Genomic DNA, 19,048 nt, shown 5'->3' on the forward strand with positions numbered 1-19,048 from the left:
GTGAAGCCCCACCCTCAAGCCGGGAAGGGCCTGAAGCCTGCAGACCAGAGCGGGAACTTGCGGTGCTGTTCCCTGGGCCCATCCATGGCTTCCCATGAACCAATGAGCTCACATTTCCTTTCCTCTGAGGCTCATACAATCCCAGGACTCAGCTAGACTGGAAGAGGGGACGGGAAGACGAGGGATGACCTGCCTGTGGAGAGGAGCTACCCGTTCTAGGACCTCCTCTCTGCTGAAAGCTGACCACTGAACGGGAAGACCTGTTTGCAGAGAGAAGCCGCCCACTCCAGGGTCTTCTTTCTGCTAGAAGCTGAACACTCATTGGACACCATTGCTGTGGAAAGGAGCTGCTAACTGCGGGTCTCTTTCCTCATCTTGCTCATCCTTCTGTTCCATTGCTCAATAATGCTCCTCTTCATCTGTCTCATTCTTCACTTGTCTGCTTGATGCAAGCACTGAGAGCCGTACAGCCAGGCTAAAAGAGCGTAACGCAAACAGGGCTGCAACATGCCCCTTGTTCCCCACACGGAGAGAAGAGTTGCAGCCCTCTAGGGAGCCCAGACCTGGGAGCTCCCTGAACCAGGGCTGTGACTCCCGCCTTGGGACCCTGGTTGGCGTCACTTCATTCCCCTGTGCCACTGGGGGAAGCTGTTGTGGTGCGCCTGGTCCAGAGGGAAGCTGCTTGTTGTGTGCCTGGTCCAGCCACCTCACAGAGAGCCCGTGGTGGCACCTGGAGCTGCACAACCCAGGCAGCAGCTGGTGTGTGACTGCACGGTGGCCACGCTTGCTCACACACCCCTAGCACACTCCTCTCCACTCCACACCTGTCTCAGTCTCCCTTGGATACAGGATCCAGGCTGGTAGCAAGTGTGAATGGGCGGAAGTAGCCCAATGGGCCCAGAGCAAAATTCAGGCAAAGGTGCCACCAGATGGGGCAGGAGAACGACACCTCAAAGATCCCATAATGCTGATATGTTAATATCTGTGTGTGCATATGCTGTAAGCACCACACAGAAGTGATGGCTTTTATTTCTTATTTTGTCTAGCCTGGAGACAGAGCTAAGGATTACTTGAACTTCAAAGTCCTTTCCAATTCTTAGTTTACACAATCCATGCTCAACTTCTGCCTAACTAAACATTGCCATTTTTGTGCCAAATGAAAAGCAGGACTCCTAGGGTTGCCTTCAGACCCTGTTGGCTCAATCCTCCTGCCTTAGCCTTTCCCACTTCTTCAGAAACTCCTGAAGCTTCTGCTTCCTCTTGCATAGAATGGAAATATATGTTGCAATACTTACTGCAAGGAAAATCAGATATTTAAAAAATAGACTAAAGAGATGTTGTGAGACATCAGACATCAATCAGATGTTGTGAAAACTGGTATCTGCATCAGAATATTTCCTTGACTTTACAGCTGCCCTTTCATCCTGGCTCAAAGTTCCAGAAGAAAGATGCTCCAATATAATACGCCTATTTGGACTTTGAGTCATGCATATTCCTTCTTCTGAGAAAACTTGCTTCTGCATGAACCCTCCCTTCAATATTTTTAGCTCATCTATTATTGAATCTGAGAGCCCAGGTTAACTGACTGATCACTCTCATCAGTGGCAGATTTTGGTGTAACACAGGACGCATAACTCCCAATTCAGGTCAAGTCTCAATTAACATGCCTCCAATATGACCCGTTCAATGTTGTATTTCATTCTATTTCATTTTAATGTAAAAGTCTTTTCTGGTGAAGTCAGTCTTTTATTTTGTCATAAAAATTCACTCTTTGGGATGGGTGCTGTGGCTCACACGTGTAATCCTAGCACTTTGGGAGGCCAAGGCAGGTGGATCATGAGGTCAGGAGATCAAGACCACCCTGGCTAACACAGTGAAACCTTGTCTCTACTAAAAATTAGCCGGGCATAGTGGCGTCCACCTGTAGTCCCACTTACTTGGGAGGCTGAGGCAGGAGAATTGCTTGAATACGGGTGGCGTAGGTTGCAGTGAGTCGAGATCACACCACTGCACTCCAGCCTGGGCAACAGAGTGAGACACCGTCACTCTTTGGCTTTTTCATAGGGTATTCCCATAACCAAACATACTTTACACTTTCCTAGTACATAACCCAATACTGTCTTCTTTCCCTACAATCCTTACATGAAGCCTACTCAGACCAACATCACTCTATCATTTTTTGGGATTCTGAAGTCCCTCAGCACTTGATTTCTTTAAGTTTTATCTTCGTATTCTATTGAGAATCATATGGAAATGTAAAGAGATATTTATTGAATGAACAGGAAACATGGAAAGACATTGATCAGAAAAAAACGTTCATTCATCAAGTCTCTGGAGATACAAAAACATGTTTCTTCTGTGGAGCTCTGAGAACAGGACTCCAGCAAAGCGCTTTTCAGTCTTGTGGTCTTCAAGCATTTCCAAGATCTGTGACATTGAAAAGAAGAAAAAATTAAGACAGACTTTGGTCTCCATGAGTGGAGAGTATTCCCTTAGTTCTGGGTAGCACAGTGCCTACGGAAACCCAGTCAGCACAGTGGGAAACCAAATCCATTCCGAATCATTACCCATAAGCAATCCCATGGACTGTGTGAGGTTTGACAGAGTCAGTGGTCCTCTCCAATAAACGTGTTTTTCTATAATAATGTGTGTAAGGTATGTTCTCGCCGAGGACGAAACGAAGAAACTGAGGCCAGCATGAAAATAATCCAATGCAAGGGGTTTTAGTCAGGCTCCCGGACGAGTTCTGCGGCCCGACAGGAGGGGCCGGAGAAGTCGCACAGACTCCTCTCAGGCAAGGGATTTTATAGGGAGTGGAGGCATCCGATCGGCTGTGCCCAAGGTGAGTGGGACAAAATGGAGGGCAGTGGGAGCCGGATGGAGGGGACTGGGGCCCAGATAGGACAAAATAGTAGGCAGGGAGTGGGGCCTGGATGGGACAAAATGGTATCAGGTAGGTCCTGATGGGGCTTTTTTTCCCGGGCTCCCGGAGCGGGGGAAGGAGGCGTGTCTGAGCTCCCGGCAAGGGAAGGAGGCTTATCCAAGCTCCCGGCGAGGGTAAGGGGCATGTCTGTGGTCCCCACGAGGGAGGGGGGTGTGTCTGAGGTCCCCGTGAGGGGAGGAGGTGTGTCTGAACTCCCCGCGAGGGGAGGAGGCGTGTCCGAAATCTCCACGATGCAGCCAGCCTTACAATGTGCAATGTGAGCAATATGATGTTTATGACAAATATTTAGCCAGAGTTTTATGAAGGAGGAGGTCTGGGGACAAGCTGAAAAAGTTCTGACTGCATTTTGAAGGAGTGTGTGTGGCTTACCTTTGCTGCAAGGAGCATTGTATTCGGCAATTGCAAACTCATCTGAAAAAAAAAACCAGAAATTATTACATGAATTGAGAAAGAAAGCAAACACCTGTGGGATACAGGCCAAGGCAGGAGTTTGTTGTGGGAAGAGCAGTATTGTATCAGAAACATCAGCATCGTTCATTTGACGCATTGCATTCTCCTTTCAAGTATCATGTGTCATATTTTCTTTTACCGCAAACTCCTGAAGGACTCTTCAGATGTTCTGCTTACTTAAATCTCACATTTTCCTACAGTCTATTTATCTGACAAAAAGAGAACTAAATATCCTACAGGTGTTTTGTATTAGTAGTTGATACATTTATAATGTAGGTTGTTTCTACAACGTATGTATAAGAGACAAAGAGAGGACGATCAGACTTGATGGAGACGAAGTGAAGTGATAATGTAATTCCTTAATGTAATAAATAGCCCCAACACATCCCCCAAATTTGAATTTCTGTGATCAGGGATTTAATTTCTATGTGAAAATCACTCTCACTCACCAGTCTCATAGTAATCATAGACCTTCACTATGCCTGAACCTAAAAGTTATGTATACATATATATATGCACACACATATGTAGATATACATATATATCAAAGCATAAGGTTTTGATATATATATATCAAAATATATATACATATTTAATTTAATTTGGCATATCTATTTGCCAAAAAATAAATTAAGCAGTCCAAGTTTCAGATGCAAATTCTCAGGGACAAGTTGCTAGGTGTTTGTAAGTGTTTTGCTGAGAACCAGTGTTTAAGTAAACACTGCAAATTACGGTTGTTTTTGTAAATAATGTAGACCGAAATTTATTATTCATAATATACGTCATTTTGTCAGCTGAAAGAAAATAAAATTAAACAAATAAATAAAATAACCGGAATAGATTAGAGGTTACAAGCAAGCCTGTGCATCACTTGTAGAGCTTTCTTAAAATGCAGCTCCTCAGCCCCCATACACTGGAAGTTCTGATTTATCAGGTCTAGAGGAGGGCCTGGTCTAGGTTTTTTTTTTTTAATTTTTATTTTATTTATTTTATTTTGTTTTATTTTTTATTTTTTTTAGATGAAGCCTGGAGGAGCCCCGGTTCTGCTGCCGGTGGGCAGGATGAGGAGGGAGGGGGCTGCGAGGCGTATTTCTCCCAGGACTTCTGCAGGAGGGAATAAGATCAGAGAGCCGCCCACCTCTAGTTCAGAAATCGAATTGATTTCCTGTGTGGTTTTAGTTGGCTTTCTGCCCTGGAGCTGGGAAGGTGTGGGGCTAGATTTAGTTTTCTCGGCCCCAGGCGGGCTGCAACCCCTGGAAAAAACCAGGCAGATCAATCCCAGCTCAAAGAAGAATCTTGCCACCCCAGGCCCCACTCTCGGCCAGGGTGTGTGTGGTTCGAAAGCTGTTTTCACTAAGAAGCAGCACGCCAAATGCGCCGGCTGCGTGTCTCGGTCTGAACCTCAGAGCACAACGGGTTTTATTAATATTGCATCATCTCAGGAACTCTTCTGAACTCGGAGGAAGCAGAAGAGGGTGCTTAGAGATCCTCTAAGTGGGTGGAGGCGGGGAACTGAACTGGTCCTTCAGGACAGGGCTTTCCCAGGAGGAGACTTCAAAACACACCTGCAGCTGCCACGGGGTTTTGACACCTTAGAAGCTTTGTACAGACCCCAAAAACGGATTGGGGGCTACATGTGGAAAGATTCCTTGGCCTCAAAAAGTCTGCAAAGGCTTTGCTTAAAAACACTCTTGGGAGGAGTCAGAGGACAGGAAACAAAGGGCCAGCAGGAGCCGGAGCAAGCAGGCCCTTGGGGATACTGGAGCCGACTGGAGCTGACGTTTGCAGTGATTGAGACACAGGGACTCCGAGCTCAGTGCAGTGGCAGCCACGTGGCTCTGTTCCCTGGTTCCACATCTCATTTCTGCAGTCTCAGCCAAAGCCTGACCAACCCTTTTGGGAGTGGAGAAGAGGAATTTCGTTGTTAGAAAAACGCCGGATGCGGTGGCTCATGTCTATAATCCCAGCCTTTTGGGATCACCTGTAGTCCCAGCTGAGGTGGGAAGACCGCTTGAACGCAGGAGTTTGAGGTTATAGTGAGCTATGATTGTAACACTGCACTCTAGTATTAGTCTCCAGGGTGACAGAGTGAGACCAGCAGGCTCAGGGGCTGAGATGGTGGCCCGGCCGGTCGGTAGTGGCAGGGGCAGGGGCAGGGGCAGGCAGGACTCTGCGCTCGGCTTTGCAGGCAGGAGTTGAGGCTTCGGGCCTTCCAAGAGTCTTCCTTCCTGGGAGGCTGAGGCAGGAGAATCACCTGAACCTGGGAGGCGGAGGTTGCAGTGAGCCGAGACCACACCATTGCACTCCAGCCCGGGCGACAGAGCAAGACGCCGTCTCAAAATAAATAAACAAAAATAAAAATAAAAACGGGTGCATCCAGGCATGTTTCAATTTTGCTGTTCTTTGTACCTGGAGGTGGTTGGCGCTGCTCCCCTGTTGCCGGCCGGATGTAGGCTGGGGGCGCCCTCCTTTCTCCACCTGCCCCAACTATTTGTTTCTGAGGAGTCTGCTGGGTTCTGGGTAGAGTGTGAGTCTTGGGCTAAAGGGCTGGTTTGTGGGCTCACTAAGACATGACCCCAGAACTTATGACATCTAGGGTAGGGCCGGGGACAGGCAGGGGGCCCAGGGTGGGGTGTGCCTGCCTCTCCTGACTGCCCTGCGTGGGAGGTGCTTCTCCCCAAATGCCTCTATTCCAGAGCCACAGAGCTGGAGCCGGGCGCCCAGGGAAGACTCTGGCTTCCCTCTGCTCAGCATGGACGGGCCAGATGTAGGGGGCACTGGAGGCGGCGGCACCAGGCGGGTAAGGCTGGACAAGGCCCTGTGTTGAGCTGCACAGAGTGTACCCGGGGTGTGACGCCAGCCTCCTCCTGCTCAGGAGTGTGGTCCTCCTTCTGCGCAGTGTCCCCTCTGCTGTGGTCAGTGGTAGAGCAGGGACTGGTAGAGCAGGAGGAAAGATCTCAAACTTCGGGTCCCATTCCCATGAGAACGCTCCAGAGTGACATTGGCAGAAAGTGTTTGAAACTAAATTGTGAGCGCTGTCATCCCGACTCTGAATCTGCAGTGCCAGGATTGCCTGTCCCGGACACCAGTACCAGGCACCGTGGTTCCTCCTTGTCCTGGGTAAGTGTGTGCTGGGAGCTGGGATGAAGGACAGTGGAGGCTGCCTGGGGAGAAGTCAGGTGGACACTGAGGCCCCTGCTTGTCTTTGAAGTCCTTAGCTCACTAGTCCTATATGTTATCTCCCTAATACTTACTACAAAACTAACCCACACTAGTACCATAAATGCCCAAGAAATCGAAATAATCTTAACTATCCTGCCCGCCATTATTCTTATAATTGCTCTTCCATCCCTACGTATTCAATATATAACAGAAAAGTTTATTAAACCCTACTTAACCCTTAAAGCAACTGGCCACCAATGATACTGAAGCTACAAGTACTCAGACTATGAAGATTTAGCCTTTGATTCTTATATTATACCAACATATTTCCTTGAACCCAGCGAATTTCAACTTCTTGAAGTAGATAATTGAACAACCTTACCAATAGAAGCAGATATTCGTATGCTAATTTCATCACAAGACATCTTACACTCATGAGCTGTCCCATCACTGGGCGTTAAAACAGATGCAATCCCCGGACGCTTAAATCAAGCTATACTAGCCTCTATAGGACCAGGCCTATTTTATGGGCAATGCTCAGAAATTTGTGGATCAAACCACAGCTTTATGCCTATTGTCTAAACCCCATCATTGAGAAATTATATTATATCAACTTAAGAGAATACATTGCATTTTCAATGAATGTAGTACAAATATTTACTGTTGTACTGCTTTACTTAAAGAGAGTTCCAGTAAGAAGATTGATGGTTATCAGAATTAGATGACACAGTCAGAAGTTCTTACCTCACATTTAGTGAGATTTCGAAGCTGGTGTGGGCTTTGGGTTCATCACAAGTTTGAGGCAGAGTATGCACCTCTAAAGCAAATGGGAACTCTTCCTTTTCTGGGAGAATACTGTATTTCAAGGATGTCTGTGAAACATCAAAGACAAAATCAGTTTTTTGCCCTTTCCCAGAATTCTTCTCAACTTCCCTAACTCTCTGATTTGCCCCATTGTTTTCTGAGTTAGGACTTCTCAGTGAGAACAGCTGCTGTCCTCGTGTGTCCTCTTTCCTCACCTGCCCGAGAGTCTCACCTGCAGGTAGACACAGCCTTCTCCTGTCACTTTCATGCTGTATTCCCCAGGCAGCTGTGGCAATGAGACCTGCTGTAGTAACAGGCGATTGTTGTTGTCCACTTGGAAATTTTTGGAAAATGTCCCTGAAGACTGGATGATAGTCACCTGTGCAGCCTTCCCAGTCTTGGTAAACGTGGCTGCTCCATATTTGGACAGAGCATGGAGAGCCACCACTGTGTCCTGGAAGAGATGAGTGAGAGTCCCCACTTAGGTATGACAAGGCTTTGAGGGCTGAGATATTTTTCATAAAGACGCCTGTGAGAGACTCTGATTTCCTACTTCCCTCACTATTTACATTGGAGCTCTCATTTCAAGATTGATTATAATCTTTAAATAGTTAAAGAACCGTAACATTCAAATATCTACGTTGGACTGTATGCCCTACACGTTTATTTTATTTATCGGAAAATTGATCCTTTTCTCTCTGTAAGTATATGTGGGACATGGAATGTGGAAAATGTATGTGAACGGTAATCAGTCATTGGCATCAGCCATTTGCTAGCGTGTCTTTCTTGACAACTGTGGTCACATCTGCCACCGTCCAAGCAAAGTTTAGTCTCAGTGCCCTAAGAGAACCCAAGGTTCTTTGCAGCCATGAGCAGAGTCATGCTTCAGTTTCTCCAAAAGCAATAAAAGATGAATATTATGATTACCTTCTGAATTTAATGACATTTTTATTTGGCTTTCCCACTTTATTGGACGATTTCCTGTTCCCAGTGAATGTCGCTGGTATTTATCCTCATCAATATCGAACCTAGATGGCATCCTTCAAATAATACGTTTCTAAGAAATGAATGATAACTTTTAACAAAATTACTTAGTTTTTTTCATTCATATGATAAGAGATGCAATGGAAATAGGATGGAATGCGGTTTTGTCACATTTTTTCTGTTTCAGTTTATATAAGCAAACATCTAAATTCTCTGAAAGTAAAACTTCCTGCTGTGTACATATTGACGAATTGTTGAGCTACGTGGTTATATAGCTAGACTTAGGAGTTTGGATGAATAAAGACAGTTCTGTATGCTCCTGATGAATAAATGTTTGTATATTAAGAGGTAAATAGGGGGCCAGGTGCAGTGACTCACACCTATAATCCTAGCACTTCGTGAGGCCACGGTGGGCGGATTGCCTGAGCTCAGGAGTTCGAGACCAGCCTGGGCAATGTGGCGAAACCCTGTCTCTACTAAAAAGTACAAAAATTAGCCAGACATGGTGGTGTGCACCTGTGATCCCAGCTACCTGGGAGGCTGAGACACGAGAATCAATCACTTCAATTGGGGGGTGGAGGTTGCAGTGAGCCGAGATTGCACCACTGCACTCCAGCCTGGGGGACAGAGCAAAACTCTGTCTCAAAAAAAGCAAAAACAAAAACAAAAAACCAAGAAGTGAATAGGGGAAGCACAAAATGTATAGTTTTGAAAAACACCAACTAAAAGGAACCTAAGAATGGAGAGACTTGTGAGCAGAGGTTGTTGGGTTTTGAGTAGAGTTCCTCTGAACAGTCTGAAAGAGACCCTCGAGCTTCCCGGAGGGCGGCAGGAGGCATCGCCTTCATTCTGCTGGAGCTCCACTGCCGCTTGAAGAAGGCAGTGCTGTTATGGGAAATAGGAGCTGGATATAACACAGGGATGGGGTCCTGGGATTCTGAGCATTTCTTTTCGGCCCTCTTGACTTTCGTTTTCTTTTATTTCTCAATATCCTTAAATACTACAGACTTTTTCCTCATTTCAAGTTATTGTCACCTTTATTTTTTTCTTCTCGGATGTGTTTGTATCTTTTTCGCTGAAGCCTTTTGCTACCTGAAGGTGAAATAAAAGGTTTTGGCAAATCACCAACCTGGGTGGAGGAGAAACCGCCCTGGGAGTTCTGCTGCTTCGTGATCCACTTCACGATGCTGGTTGCAGCAGTCAGGTCCTCCGAGCTTGGGGCTGGCTGGGCCGTGAGGAGAGCAAGGAGCACGTAGGACGTCATCTCCACCTCAGCAGAGGGAGCCTGGGGTTCGTAAAAATGCCCCACTGGTGCCTTGGGTTTCTGAGGACGCTCCCAATGGACTGAGTTGTCTTAAAGGTGAGAAAAAGATATTTATAAGTGACTACATGTTTATATTTAATTAAAGGTAAAAGTACCCAAGCCAAGTGCTGAAATGAGAACTGCATGCCCATTATAATCCCCTGAACTCTATGTAGATGGTTTTCCTTCTATGTAAATCTGAATTTGGAGTGTTTCAGCCCAGCTGATGCAGATACTGACGCTGGAGTCAGAAGCCTACGCCTATCTATGTTTTCAAATAGTTGCTGTAGTTGGGTTGGTGGGAGAAAGAAACGGCACAGCAGTTGTCTCATTGGGTGTGGCTATATCCTATTTATGATGTTATATTAGATCATAGCTGGAGTTTGTTCCATTTCCTATAAAGCCTGTCCTTAGCGATTTATTGTGAGGATCACAGATCACATGAAATAGCAGAGTTTGTACTCATTAGATTGAAAAATTAGGAGTTGCAATTCTCACCTCTGATAAAATAGACTTTAAAGCAACAAAGATCAAAAGAGGCAAAGAAGGACATTACATAATGGTAAAAGGATCAGTGCAACAAGAAGAGCTAACGATCCTAAATATACATGCACCCAATACAGGCGCACCCAGATACATAAGACAAGTTCTTAATGAATTATAAAGAGACTTAGCCTCCCACACAATAATAGTGGGAGACTATAACATCACATTGTCAATATTAGACTGATCAATGAGATAGAAAATTAACAAGGTTATCCAGGACTTGAACTCAGACCCGGAACAAGTAAACTTAATAAACATTTATAGAACTCTCCACTTCAAATACACAAAACACACATTCTTATCAGTACCATATCACACCTATTCCAAAAGTGACTACATAATTGGAAGTAAATCACTCCTCAATAATTGCATAGCATTTCATAGGTTTAAATGAAATATTGGTTGGCTGCTTGTTTGTTATTTTCTTCCCTTATTCCTTCCTGTCTCCATTGTTAAGCACAATTATTGGCATAAAAGAGGTTTTCAATTCCCATTTTTAGACTGCATTCTAGCCTGGGCAATAAAGCAATACTCCCATTCTCTCTCCTTCTTTCTCCTCCTTTTTCTTCCTCTTCTTCATTCTTTTTTTTTTTAAAAAAAAAGAAAAGAAAAATTATAGAGTAATCCTTGCAATACCAAAGGCTGACATGGGTGTGAAACAATGGGAACCGGTATACACTGCTGTGGGAAGTCAATCGCTCTTTGGCGATATTCAGCAATGGGGAAGATGTGCCTAGCCCACTGATCAGTCATTATGCTTCTTAAAGTATAAGTCAGAGAAACACACATGCACAAGGAAACAGGCACATGAGTGTTCATTGCAGCATTGCTTTTAGTAGCAAAAGATTAAAAAATTCATGAGGTGAAACTCTATGTGTAAATTATGACTAATTTATAGGCTGTAATATATTATGCAGCACTGAAAATCAATGAGCTGATGCTGCACTTACTTATATAGGAGTCTTCATCAACATGATGTTGCACTTAGAAAATAAAAGACAAACAAACAAAAAACCAAGTTGCTGAAATATTCAAAAATATGATACTGTTTCTCTCAAGATGAAACACATGTAAAGATTCCAAATATTAGTTAGGGACACATATGCAACAGAAGTATACAGAAATCCATGGAATTGTAATGACAAATTCAGGGTAATGATCGCCTCTGGGGGTGGTAGTGATACACAGGGGATTTATTTTTTCCTATATTGGTAATTTTCTATTTCTTAATGTATGAGAGAGTTTTACAGTGTTTTCTAGTGAGATCTTATGCCCTTTTATATATCTATTATAAAATATTTCTCAATACATTTTAAGAAGAATTAATGGCTGTCAAAGAAAAAAGGCAGATGATTTTAATGGATATGTTATGATTTGCATTTTATTTTCTATTTCTTCAACCCCTCATCTAGACCATTGTATATGTAGAAGTATTATGTGAATATGAGTAGATTGGTCAACATTATTGGTCATGTGAAATGGGCTTAAAATACCAGAATTTATTCCAGGAGTTACTTCCATAATTATTTTCTTATGCTTAAGATCATATAATATACCAGATAAGGGTTGGGCATGTATTGAGAACTGATATGTTAGTGGTATTAACTAGTACTTTTATAGGATTTGCTATGTGCCATGTACTCTACTGTTTTCCATGTATTAATTCATTTAATACAACAGCTCTGTGAGGTTAATACTATTATTATCCCCATCTTACTGATAAAGGAACTGAAACACAGGAATTTGATGACTTTCCCAGGCTCACATAGGTAGCACACTTTGGAGCTAGTCTCCAGAGAATGCTCTTCTTACCAGCACACTATATAGATGGTCCCTGACTTACGATGGCCCCACTTAAGATTTTTCAGGCTTTACAGTGAGTTTGTCAGGATATAACCCCAACATAAGTTGAGAAGCATCTGCACCGCTTGTCTTTTGGATTCTGATTTGATTAAGAAATCCTAGATTTTATAAAATGCAATATGGACAAAATGGTTTAGAGAAAAGAAGAGACGAGATAGGGATCACAGGACGTAGGAGGGATTTTGCCACGCGGTTCTTGATACAGAGGGTAGGGCAGGAGAAGGATCTCTGGTGTGCTCTCACCTTTCTTCACAGCTTCTTCATTAAGTGACTTGAGTACTTCCTTCCCCTTGTCCTGGTTACCTGCCAGGGCAAAAGCATAGGCCAGCAGTGCCTTGGTGTATACATGGCTGCCACTGGCCCCTTCTTGTGCCGTCTTCCAGGCTGACTCCAGGCAAAACAGGGCATTGCGGACAACATGGTGCTGTGAAGACAGAACAAGATGAGAAGTAAGCTATGTAAACAGGCGTGCTGGCATTCCTAGGCAAATACACAGATCACAGCATAGAAGTTTTAAACACATTTTCCCATCTAGTCCTCATTCTTATAGATAGATATAATAGTATTTTTATCTGTATTCCCATATTAAAAGACATATCTTTAGCATTATTTTTTGAGTGGTGGGGGTAAATAGCCTAGGGGAATTACTGGGAAAATGTAAACATTTCTTTTTATTTTTCTTTTTATTGCATTTTAGGTTTTGGGGTACATGTGAAGAACATGCACGATTGTTGCATAGGTACACACGTGGCAGTGTGATGTGCTGCCTTCCTCCCCTTCACCTATATCTGGCATTTCTCCCCATGCTATCTCTCCCCAACTCCCCACCCCTCACTGTCCCTCCCCTAGTCCCCCCAACAGACCCCAGTGTGTAGTGCTCCCCTCCCTGTGTCCATGTGTTCTCATTGTTCAACACCCGCCTATGAGTGAGAACATGCGGTGTTTGATTTTCTGTTCTTGTGTCAGTTTGCTAAGAATGATGGTTTCCAGGTTCATCCATGTCCCTACAAAGGATGCGAACTCATCGTTTTTGATGGCTGCATAATATTCCATGTGTATATGTGCCACATTTTCCCTGTCCAGTCTATCATCGATGGGCATTTGGGTTGGTTCCAGGTCTTTGCTATTGTAAACTGTGCTGCAATGAACATTCATGTGCATGTGTCCTTATAGTAGAATGGTTTATAATCCTTTGGATATATACCCAGTAATGGGATTGCTGAGTCAAATGGAATTTCTATTTCTAGGTCCTTGAGGAAACGCCATACTGTCTTCCACAATGGTTGAACTAATTTACACTCCCACCAACAGTGTAAAAGTGTTCCTATTTCTCCACATCCTCTCCAGCATCTGTTGTCTCCAGATTTTTTAATGATCGCCATTCTAACTGGCATGAGATGGTATCTCAATGTAGTTTTGATTTGCATTTCTCTAATGACCAGTGATGAGCATTTTTTCATGTTTGTTGGCCTCATGTATGTCTTCTTTTGTAAAGTGTCTGTTCATATCCTTCACCCACTTTTGAATGGGCTTGTTTTCTTCTTGTAAATCTGTTTTAGTTCTTTGTAAATTCTGGACATCAGCCCTTTGTCAGATGGGTAAGCTGCAAAATTTTTTTCCCATTCTGTTGGTTGCCGATTCACTCTAATGACTGTTTCTTTTGCCGTGCAGAAGCTGTGGAGTTTGATTAGGTCCCATTTGTCTATTTTGGCTTTTGTTGCCAATGCTTTTGGTGTTTTGGTCATGAAGTCCTTGCCTAAGCCTATGTCCTGAATGGTTTTGCCTAGATTTTATTCTATGGTTTTTATGGTGTTAGGTCTTATGTTTAAGTCTTTAATCCATCTGGAGTTAATTTTAGTGTAAGGTGTCAGGAAGGGGTCCAGTTTCTGTTTTCTGCATATGGCTAGCCAGTTTTCCCAAAACCATTTATTAAACAGGGAATCCTTTCCCGATTGCTTGTTTTTGTCAGGTTTGTCAAAGATCGGATGGTTGTAGATCTGTTGTGTTGCCTCCGAGGCCTCTGTTCTGTTCCATTGGTCTATATCTCTGTTTTGGTACCAGTACCATGCTGTTTTGATTACTGTAGCCTTGTAGTATAGTTGGATGTCCGGTAGTGTGATGCCTCCCGCTTTGTTCTTTTTGCTTAGAATTGACTTGGCTATGAGGGCTCTCTTTTGGTTCCATATGAAGTTTAAGGTGGTTTTTTCCAGTTCTGTGAAGAAGGTCTTTGGTAGCTTGATGGGCATAGCATTGAATCTGTAAATTACTTTGGGCAGTATGGCCGTTTTCACAATATTAATTCTTCCTAACCATGAACATGGAATGTTTCTCCATCTGTTTGTGTCCTCTCTTATTTCACTGAGCAGTGGTTTGTAGTTCTCCTTGAAGAGGTCCTTTACATTACTTGTTAGTTGTATTCCTGGTATTTTATTCTCTTTGTAGCAATTGTGAATAGCAGTTCGTTCTTGATTTGGCTCTCTTTAAGTCTGTTATTGGTGTATAGGAATGCTTGTGATTTTTGCACATTGATTTTGTATCCTGAGACTTTGCTGAAGTTGCTTATCGGTTTCAGGAGATTTTGGGCTGAGATGATGGGGTTTTCTAGATATACAATCATGTTGTCTGCAAATAGAGACAATTTGACTTCCTCCTTTCCTATTTGAATACCCTTTATTTCTTTTTCTTGCCTGATTGCTCTGGCTAGAACTTCCAGTACTATATTGAATAGGAGTGGTGAGAGAGGGCATCCTTGTCTAGTGCCAGATTTCAAAGTGAATGCTTTCAGTTTTTGCCCATTCAGTATGATATTGGCTGTTGGTTTGTTGTAAATAGCTTTTATTATTTTGAGATACGTTCCATCAATACCTAGTTTATTGAGGGTTTTTAGCATGAAGTGCTGTTGAATTTTGTCAAAGGCTTTCTCTGCATCAATTGAGATAATCATGTGGTTTTTGTTTTTAGTTCTGTTTATGTGGTGAATTACGTTTATAGACTCGCATATGTTGAACCAGCCTTGCATTCCCAGGATGAGTCCTACTTGATCATCGTGGATAAGCTTTTTGATGTGCTGTTGCAATCGGCTTGCCAGTATTTTATTGAAGATTTTTGCATCTATGTTCATCATGGATATTGGCCTGTAGTTTTCTTTTCTTGTTGAGTCTCTGCCGGGTTTTGGTATCAGGATGATGTTGGTCTCATAATATGATTTGGGAAGGATTCCTTCTTTTTGGATTATTTGGAATAGTTTCAGAGGAATGGTACCAGCTCCTCTTTGTATGTCTGGTAGAATTCGGCTGTGAACCCATCTGGACCTGGGCTTTTTTTGGGTGGTAGGCTCTTAATTGCTGCCTCCACTTCAGACCTTGTTATTGGTCTATTCAGAGTTTTGACTTCTTCCTGGTTTAGGCTTGGGAGGAAGCATGTGTCCAGGAATTTATCCATTTCTTTCAGGTTTCCTAGTTTATGTGCATAGTGTAGTTTGTAATAATCTCTGATGATGGTTTGAATTTCTGTGGAATCTGTGGTGATATCCCCTTTATCGTTTTTTATTGCATCTATTTGGTTATTCTCTCTTTTCTTTTTTATTAATCTGGCTAGTGGTTTGTCTATTTTGTTGATCTTTTCAAAAAACCAACTCCTGGATTTATTGATTTTTTGAAGGATTTTTTGTGTCTCTATCTCCTTCAGTTCTGTTTTGATCTTAGTTATTTCTTGTCTTCTGCTAGGTTTTGAGTTTTTTTGATTTTGCTCCTCTGGCTCTTTCAATTTTGACGATAGGGTGTCAATTTTAGATCTCTCTTTGCTTCTCATGTGGGCACTTATTACTATATATTTTCCTCTAGAGACTGCTTTAAATGTGTCCCAGAAATTCTGGTATGTGGTGTCTTCGTTCTCGTTGGTTTCGAAGAACGTCTTTATTTCTGCCTTCATTTCATCGTTTATCCAGTCAACATTCAAGAGCCAGTTGTTCAGTTTCCATGAAGCTGTGCTGTTCTGGGTTGGTTTCTGAATTTTGAGTTCTATCTTGATTGCATTGTGGTCTGAGAGACTGTTTGTTATGATTTCTGTTCTTTTGCATTTGCTGAGGAGTGATTTACTTCCAATTATGTGGTCAATTTTAGAGTAGGTGTGATGTGGTGCTGAGAGGAATGTATATTCTGTGGATTTGGGGTGGAGAGTTCTGTAAATGTCTATTAGGTTTGCTTGGTTCAGGTCTGAGTTCATGTCCTGGATATCCTTGTTAATTTTCTGTCTCGTTGACCTGTCTAATATTGACAATGGGGTGTTAAAGTCTCCCACTATTATTGTGTGGGAGTCTAAGTCTCTTTGTAAGTCATTAAGAACTTGTCTTATGTATCTGGGTGCTCCTGTATTGGGTGCATATATATTTAGGATTGTTAGCTCTTCTTGTTGCATTGATCCTTTTACCATTATGTAATGTCCTTCTTTGTCTGTTTTGATCTTTGTTGTTTTAAAGTCTATTTTATCCGAGAAGAGAATTGCAACTCCTGCTTTTTTTTGCTCTCCATTTGCTTGGTAAATCTTCCTCCATCCCTTTATTTTGAGCCTTTGTGTATCGTTGCATGTGAGATGGGTTTCCTGGATACAGCACACTGATGAGTTTTGGCTTTTTATCCAATTTGCCAGTCTGTGTCTTTTGATTGGGGCATTTAGTCCATTTACATTTAGGGTTAATATTGTTATGTGTGAATTTGATACTGCCATTTTGACGCTAGCTGGCTGTTTTGCCCGTTAGTTGATGCAGATTCTTCATTGTGTTGATGCTCTTTAACATTTGGTATGTTTTTGGGGTGGCTGGTACTGGTTGTTTTTTTCTATGTGCAGTGCCTCTTTCAGGAGCTCTTGTAAAGCAGGCCTGGTAGTGATGAAATCTCTGAGTACTTGCTTGTTCACAAAGGATTTTATTTTTCCTTCACTTATGAAGCTTAGTTTGGCTGGATATGAAATTCTGGGTTGAAAGTTCTTTTCTTTAAGGATGTTGAATATTGGCCGCCACTGTCTTCTGGCTTGTAGGGTTTCTGCTGAGAGATCTGCTGTGAGTCTGATGGGCTTCCCTTTGTAGGTAACCCAACCTTTCTCTCTGGCTGCCCTTAGCATTCTCTCCTTCATTTCAGCCTGGTGAATCTGACGATTATGTGCCCTGGGGTTGCTCTTCTTGAGGAATTTCTTTGTGGTTTTCTCTGTATTTCCTGGACTTGAATATTGGCCTGCCTTGCTAGGTTCGAGAAGTTTTCCTGGATAATATCCTGAAGAGTATTTTCCAGCTTGGATTCATTCTCTTCATTACATTCAGGTACACCTATCAAACGTAGATTAGGTCTTTTCACATAGTCCCATATTTCTTGTTGACTTTGTTCATTCCTTTTTACCCTGTTTTCTCTAATCTTGCCTTCTCGTTTTATTTCATTGAGTTGATCTTTGACCTCTGATATCCTTTCTTCTGCTTGGTCGATTCAGCTGTTGAAATTTGTGTATGCTTCACGAAGTTCTCGTGTTGTATTTTTCAACTCCATCAATTCACTTATATTCCTCTCTAAGTTGTCTATTCTCTTTATCATTTTGTCAAATCTTTTTTCAAGGTTCTTAGTTTCTTTGCATTGGGTTAGAACATGTTCTTTTAGCTCATGCAAGTTTCTTATTACCCACCTTCTGAAGCCTGATTCTGTCATTTCATCACACTCATTCTCCATCCAGTCTTGTTCCCTTGCTGGGGAGGAGTTGTGATCCCTTGTAGGAGGAGAAGTGTTCTGGTTTTGGGCATTTTCAGCCTTTTTTGTGCTGGTTTCTTCCTATCTTTGTGTATTTATCCACCTGTCATCTTTGTAGTTGCTGACTTTCTGATTGGGTCTCTGAGTGGACGTCCTGTTTGTTGATGATGAAGTTATTTCCGTTTTCTTAGTTTTCCTTCTAACAGTCTGGCCCCTGTGCTCTAGGACTGCTGAGGTCCACTCCAGGCTCTGCTTGCCTGGGGATCACCTGCAGCAGCTGCAGAACAGTAAGGGTTGCTACCAGTTTCTTCTGCTTTGTCCCAGAAGGATATCTGCCAAATGTCAGTCTGAGCTTTATTTTATGAGTTGACTCTTTGGATATACGGGGGTCAGGGAGATGCTTGAGGAGACAGCCTGTCCTTTATAGGAGCTCAAGTGCTGAGCTGTGAGCTCCATTGTTCATTCAGAGCTGCTGGGCAGGTATGTTTAAGTCTGCTGCAGCAGAACTCATAAACCCCTTTTTTTCCCACGTGTTCTGTCCCGGGGAGTTAGGGCTTTATTTATGAGTTTCCATTGTGCTGCTGCCTTTTTTTAGCGCTGCCCTGCCCAGCAAGGAGGCAGCCTAGTCACTGTCTGCCTACAGAGGCTTTGCTGAGCTGCTGTGGGCTCCGCCCAGCTGCCATGTGAACTTCTCTGCAGTCCTGTTTATATGGGTGTAGTTAGAACTGCCTCTGCAATGGTGGCCCACCTCTGTAATGATGGACTCTCCCTGTAATGGTGGGTTGCCTTGGCAATGGCAGGATGCCTCAGCAATGGCGGCCTGCCTCCATAGTGGTGGAGTGCCTCGGTAATGGCAGACGCCCCTCCCCCACAGAGCTGGACCGTCCCGGGTTCAGCTGTGCTTGCTGTGAAACTCTCAACCCAGAGCGTTTCCAATTGCTGGGTTTTTTTTTTTTTGTAGGGGTGGAACCAGCCAAGCCTGATCACCTGGCTCCCTGCCTCAGAGCCTTTTTTTTTCTTTTAGTTGAACTGTTGACTCTCTGCCAGGTGTTCCAGTCACCTGTTGAAAAGGTGCCGGGATCTGTGTGATTTCCTGTGCAGCAACCCACTGCGCTGGCTGAAACAGCAGCGCTGAGATTCGTGGCTTTTTTTTTTTGCCTGGGAATCTCCTGGCCTGGCTCCCTGTTTCAGTTCCCTTTTTTTTTTAATCAGATGAATGAGCAACTCTGCCTTCCTGGAGCTCCCCTTGCTGGCTAACAGGGG

General features: G+C 43.3%; 1 protein-coding gene and 1 long non-coding RNA gene across 2 annotated transcripts; both read right to left on the minus strand.

The window, feature by feature from the left end:
- Positions 1 to 2,250: 2,250 nt before the first annotated feature.
- Positions 2,251 to 3,495, minus strand: LOC135275293 (uncharacterized). The gene is made up of 2 exons (XR_010342926.1): positions 3,314 to 3,495; positions 2,251 to 2,427 (listed from the first exon to the last, which is right to left on the minus strand). It is a non-coding gene; the product is annotated as an uncharacterized LOC135275293 (long non-coding RNA).
- Positions 3,496 to 7,267: 3,772 nt separating this feature from the next.
- On the minus strand, positions 7,268 to 15,177 carry LOC135275334 (alpha-2-macroglobulin-like). Its single transcript, XM_064376806.1, has 5 exons — positions 15,094 to 15,177; positions 12,300 to 12,480; positions 9,474 to 9,697; positions 7,593 to 7,814; positions 7,268 to 7,428 (listed from the first exon to the last, which is right to left on the minus strand). Exons 1-5 carry the CDS (start codon positions 15,175 to 15,177, stop codon positions 7,297 to 7,299), a joined length of 843 nt encoding a protein of 280 aa, XP_064232876.1. The 3' UTR covers positions 7,268 to 7,296.
- Between the last annotated feature and the right edge of the window lie 3,871 nt (positions 15,178 to 19,048).

Source organism: Aotus nancymaae, unplaced genomic scaffold (assembly GCF_030222135.1).
Source record: "Aotus nancymaae isolate 86718 unplaced genomic scaffold, 86718_ANA_hifiasm-v0.15.2.pri h1tg000016l, whole genome shotgun sequence".
Classification (NCBI taxonomy): Eukaryota; Metazoa; Chordata; class Mammalia; order Primates; family Aotidae; genus Aotus; species Aotus nancymaae.

Coding starts and splice junctions, on each gene's coding strand:
- LOC135275334 (XM_064376806.1), bottom strand. CDS start 15,177: ATGAACATAGATGCAAAAATCTTCAATAAAATACTGGCAAGCCGATTG. Junction 12,481..15,093: donor AGCTTATCCACGATGATCAA/GTAGGACTCATC, acceptor CTGTCTTCACAG/CACCATGTTGTCCGCAATGC. Junction 7,815..9,473: donor GCGGTTTCTCCTCCACCCAG/GTTGGTGATTTG, acceptor CATCTCTTCCAG/GACACAGTGGTGGCTCTCCA.